General features: G+C 35.3%; 1 protein-coding gene across 4 annotated transcripts in view; it reads left to right on the plus strand.

Annotated features, from left to right (window-relative positions):
* The window catches only part of LOC144970410 (PDZ domain-containing protein 8-like), a 52836-nt gene extending 49039 nt beyond the window's left edge, over positions 1-3797 (plus strand). For all 4 annotated transcript variants that reach the window (XM_078910009.1, XM_078910006.1, XM_078910007.1 and 1 more), the window contains 3 exons: positions 131-196; positions 1445-1636; positions 2265-3797. In XM_078910009.1, coding sequence (XP_078766135.1) covers positions 131-196; positions 1445-1636; positions 2265-3545 — 1539 coding nt within the window. In that variant the 3' untranslated portion in view covers positions 3546-3797. The remainder of the gene's footprint in view (positions 1-130; positions 197-1444; positions 1637-2264) is intronic.
* Positions 3798-6000: the final 2203 nt, after the last annotated feature.

The raw sequence follows: 6000 nt of genomic DNA on the forward strand, positions 1-6000 counted from the left end.
ACAAAGATGTAAGACAGCCTGCTTATCATGAAGTCAGATTCTACTATTTAACATGAAAGGTTCTTTGAAAAGTTAGTTGCTATGCATACTTTTCTATAAGCTTTTAATTATTTATTCTTTCCCCATACAGAAGAGCTCTACCTTGGATGGAAGGAACAGTAATCAGTCTGAGAATAGTCTCACAACAGAAGAATCAGTGAGTCAAGAATTAGATCATTTTTTTTTAATGATTTCGACATTAGTTTTTATCATTTGTGAGCTATCGTCTCAAAGTGGTATTAAGTTGGGATGAGCTACATGCATGACATTGAATTTATAGCCACAAACATGAAACTTTGGGTTAATTTCTATATCTTATGTTGGTGAAAAAGTATAATTTGATACATTGAAAAACTCTCCAATGTCGTATTTCCTATCATTTACCTTTAGATTCCCTTTTGGGAGTCCGATTCATCCCGAAATAATTCCCTTTTGAGATGGTTGGTCTCATTTGTAGTTTCATATCACGTCTCACTGGAACAAGTTTTTATTCAAATGCATGACTTCATTGTGTAGAATTTTATTATGTTTTTATTACAGTGGTCACCTCACCACCTAATAACTGGCCTTTTTGGGTGACAACATTACTGGGATATTATTAGCAGGAGTGAGATATAGGTGAAGGGCACATGTCCATTGCATGCAGGAAGTGTGATTTAAGTTGTGCTGTTATGTATTCAGTAAAAGAAATAGGTTATAAGATGAAATAGCAAGGATATTAGAAGCATAGACGAAGTGGTAGTAGTAATATCACGATAATCACTATCATAGTGTATAATGATAATAATAATAATTTGTATAGTGCCCACTTCCATTATAAATGCTCGTTGGCGCTTCACAATAAATAGTTCATATTATAAACAATGAAACATTAAGCTATATATATACATGTACACATATACACATACACAGAAATACATACCAACAAATACATACCTACTCACATATATGATATACATGCATACACATACATCGCCCCATATAAAATGTTGATTTTAATAAAGGGGGAAGAAAACTTAATACAGAGGGTTCGTGTATGAATTCCAGGTTTTAATAAATTCATTTGTGCGGCTCGGTGGTCTTGTAGTATGACACTTGCCATCAGATTGGAAGGTTCTGGGTTTCAGACCCATTCTGAACAGCGTATAGTTGAGTCCTTGGAAAAATTCTTTACCCAGATTATCTCACTGTAATCAGATGTAAAATGAGTACCTGGCGTATCTGTCAAAAAAAATTGTAGTGTCGCCTAACAGGCATTATGTCTTGTTCTATGTGTTAAGTATTGCTGTTAGCTAGGGACCCCTTGTAAAGTGCTTTCAACACGTTTAGTGGATATTGCGCAATATAAAAGCTCAAGTTATTTGGGGGTTTTTTTCATTACTTTTATTTTGGTGACATTTTTCAGAGAAGCCCAAGTCGTTTCCGTAACCTCCGAGAACGTACAGAGCGCATTAAGGACAATGTTGTCAGAAGCATCAAGAAGACGAAGACCCCAATGACTCTTAATGAGAACATGATCATGGAAGCCAAGGAGGTTGGAATTCAGCTCTTCTCAGACTTGGAACCGACACAGAGACGGGATAAGTTGGATGAGTTGGTGAGAATTACAATGTATTCTTTTTCTTTCCCTGTCTCTGTCTCAGTCTTTCTATCTCTGTCTGACTGTCTGTCTCTCAGTTTCTCTCTCCTTCTCTCTCTTTCTTTCTCTCTCTCTCTCTCTCTCTCTCTCTCTCTCTTTCTCTCTCTTTCTTTCTCTCTCTCTCTCTCTCTCTCTCTCTCTCTCTCTCTCTCTCTCTGTCTCTCTCTCTCTCTCTCTCTCTCTCTCTCTCTCTCTCTCTTAGCTTATCATTCAGTGTCAAATCATACTTCATTGGTAAAAAAGTAGTCCTTCAGAGCCATTAGGCCCATGGATACGGAGTTTATCCCTGTTTCTATACCTTGAAACTGATAATGGCAATTGCTTGCTACGCCTCGGATAGAATGCTAGTCTTATTGCAATGTATTTTCCACTAGATCTAACAGATTCAGCTACCCAATCACTGCTGGGTGGACAGGGGGATCAGAAAAAAAAATCTCAACTTCACCCAGAATTGATATCAGTCCCTTTGCATATGAAATGAGTGCTGTACCAATGAGCTATTGGGAACCCCACATCTCATTGGAACAAGTTTTGATTCAAAAACTTACCTTCAGTGATAGATTAATATATTTGATTTTTTTTTCAGATCACGCAATTGGACGAGCAACTGAAGCTGGAAATGAAATCCAAAGAAGAACTGGAACAAGAGTTGGAGTCCTGCAGTTCTATAGATCCAGCCACTAACATGCTGAGGCGCAAAAGTGATGTGAGAACTTTGGAAAGCAAAATTAACAAATCAACTGATAAGTTGAATGCTATGAGACTGCTAATGCTACAATACTGCACAGCTCTGCAAGTTTGCATGAAAGATCCTGATTCTGATTTAGTCGGTGATCTGGAAAAAATTGAAATATCCCCTTTACCCCCTTGCAGTCCTCAGAATAGTCGTGTGTCATACATGGGAGGCTTCGTCAAAAGGGCAAGTTCATCGGTCAAAGAGAAGATGTCTTCCATAAGGAAAGATTTTGGAAAAAAAGGTTCACCAAAAATATCTCCAAAGCATACGAGTTTGGAATCAGTCAACACAAAGCAGGAGGATGGAGTTAAGAATAATTCGAGAATTTTATCCTCAATCTTAGGCGGGTTTGCATCAAAATCTGACAAAAATCAGCCTCATTCTGAAGAGAAGGAATTTGATGATATTAATGCTCCACTGCTGCTCCATCAAGGAGAACAAAGTACAAAGTCAATTAAAATTCCAGAGACAAGTCATACTAGGTCTAGGAGTCTTGTGGATAATGCTTTACTTCGTGGTGATGATCTTCTAGAGCCGGGTAGTCTCCCTCATAAATTCAGTTTGCCAAAAATAGAAATCAATGATCACAATGGCAGTGATTTAGATGGACACAACTTTGACAACAAGGAGAGCGAATCAAAGTCTTTGCCAAGTCCAAAATTATCTCGCTCAAGTTCTGATTCTCACTTAGAGATCAACAAAGCCGTAACTTTGAACCCTGATGACATTCTCCGATATCACGGTAACTCGCTACCAAAAGTTTTTGTCAGCGAAGATGACAACTCTGAGTCTGATGATTATTTTGTTTTAGATTCTAGTGAAGACGATGATGATGACAATGATATTTTAGGTTTTTATGAAGATGAGCATAAAGATGGACATTGTTCCTATCGACGCTCAGTCGTAGAGGAAGATAGCTCTGAAATTATTGTCACACCTGAGGACATTATCAGAGGCAATATGACCTACTATACAACAGCTGATCATAATTACTTTAGTTCAAATGGAAAGAGAAAAGGCAATACTCATGAAACAAAGGATAAGATAGATGATCATGATGATGAGGATTCAGATAATGACCCCCATGACGGGACTATTTTACCTGAAAACGGACAATCGTACATAGTTTGATTTCCACTGTATTAACCTCAATGTATGAAATTATTTTGTGAATGGATGCGAAGAAGCCCTGTTGACATAATGACCTAGTTACATAAATTAAGTATAAATGTTGATTCTCCTAGGAATGAAATTAGTTGAACAAATTCTGAACAATGTTTTCTTTGGAAGGACAATGCATCAAATTTGGGCTTCAATTCTGCTGATTCTTCATCCTAAACAAAGAAAAGGAAATTTGAATCTATTTTCACGAAACAACAAAAATATGAATAGTTATTAGACATTTTAAAAGATATTATAAGACAAGTGAAGGGTTTTATCGAATTGCTCAGTATAATTTTATCTTCACTTTCAGGGTGAATTGTTTAAAGGAAAATTGAATCTGTTTTCACAAAATTACAAACAAATAAATGGATATAAGACAGTTTAGAAAATATGAAACTAATTCACTTTTTGTTAGTGTGGAATATATGAATTGTGAATACCAGATTGAACAAGCAATATAATTTAGAAATGATTACTGATATAATTGGTCAGTATTTAAATATGGAATCAAAGGGAGCATATCGTCTCTACGAGTCGGCCCAGTGTCACACTCTTTGTTTTACAGTACAGAATATCTCAGATATTTGTGTCCCACCTCCTTGATCGGGTATTATGTAATAGGGCAGCTTGACTCAGCGGTGCAGTCTTTGCTTCCTATCTGAAAGGTACAGAGTTCGAATACTCGCTGCATTGTGTGGCCTTGAGTAAGTCACCTCACCCTAGCTCAATTTGCAGTGCTGCACTGCGGTTGATGCCTGGGTTATTCCAGTTTTTCCTTGGAATTGACCCTAGAGACAAATTTCCTCTATGGGATGAATAAAGGGAATTTTATTAATTTATTTTTTATTCTTGTCTAGGTAAATCGAATGACAAAAATCGAATTAAATTATAAAACGATCAAAGATAAATAACACTTTACATCTTAGCTCCTTAACAATTTATATTTTTTCTTCTTAATAAAACAAAAAAACCTTGGGATGAGTTTATATTTTGGGCTATAAATTAAATATTCCCCATCTAAACAGTCTCGACATAATTTTGTATATGAGTCCTATTTTACGTTTTTGATGATTGTTTTAAAATGTTAGTGTTGGTCACAATTAGTATTCATCTTGATCATGTGATTCACAACTTAAAAAAAAATATTAATTATGTTTTGATGATCAATGGACACGTTTCAGCAGTTCTCAGCAATGTAAATTTTGCTGCTTGTAGTTTGAAGAGACAAATATAAAATGGAATAGAAGCCTGAATTTTATTTACAAAGACGAATGATATGAACTTTTCGGGTTCCCCCTTTGACAACAAAACATGATGAATGAGACATGAAAGAATTCGTCTTTAGTTCTCATTGATCAGGTTTTGTTGACAAAGGGGAAACCTGAAACGTCCACATCATTTGTCTTTGTAGATAAAATTGAAGTTTCTATTCCTTTTTTGTGATGGTTGTTTATTTACAGTGCGACTGTTCACAATATGAAGTTTACAATATATGTTGCAAAATATATCTTTTTCTTCTATAAAATTATAAACCGTGGCCATTTCATACCCAATTATGGTGAGTGACTAAACTAAAGTTGGTTTTATTTTCTCTACGCATTTAACATTAAAGACCAGATAAATGACTGAAAGTTCAAAATGTTTTCCAGAAGTAACGAAAAGAATAGTTCTTCACCATTTTAAAGTTAAAATACTCATATTTGTTTATGAAGACTGGAAAGCTTATGGGAAAATATCATAATATGAGTATTATTATAATATTTTTATTATCAATAGACGTCTATTTGTATATTATGTAAATCAATTATATTATCATTAATATATGAATCAGCACTTTCTGTGCAAAAAGATTATCTCAACTATATGTCACCCAATGCCTCAAAACAGTGTTATGTCTTGGTGGTTTAGATGTTATGATTGAAATTTTAGTTTAAAAAAACAAGAGACTCCGGTTAAATTATTATCAAGGAATCTCGACTATAATTTCTAGAAATTGATAAAAACTGAAATTTTACATTTTTGTCATTTTAACATTCCCCTCCCCTCATTTTTTTTGTTTTTGTTTTGTTTGTTTTTTGTGTGTTATTTTTTTTTGGCATGAAGTTTACCCTGACATAGACCCTATACAGTTTTGAGGCGGTGGGTCATAAATTTCATTGAAATAAGAAGGATGTAGATTTACTCTAGGTTAGGTAAAGTTGACCCAGGATAAATCAATGTCTGAGCGAGAGAAAAAAATAATTTTTTAATGAAGTCCTGTGAAATGGGGGTTGGGGGGGGGGGGGGGGTTGTGGAGCACTTGCGTCACAATAAGGAGGGACCGAGATTGATCCCAATTATTTTCTTATCCCTCTGTCCACCCAGCAGTGATTGGGTAGCTGGGTCTATTAGATATGGTGGAAAGTACTTTGCAATAGACTAG

The sequence above is a fragment of the Berghia stephanieae genome, chromosome 4 (genome assembly GCF_034508935.2).
Source record: "Berghia stephanieae isolate SIO BIC M18660-M18661 chromosome 4, UCSD_Bste_1.3, whole genome shotgun sequence".
In the NCBI taxonomy this organism is placed as follows: Eukaryota; Metazoa; Mollusca; class Gastropoda; order Nudibranchia; family Aeolidiidae; genus Berghia; species Berghia stephanieae.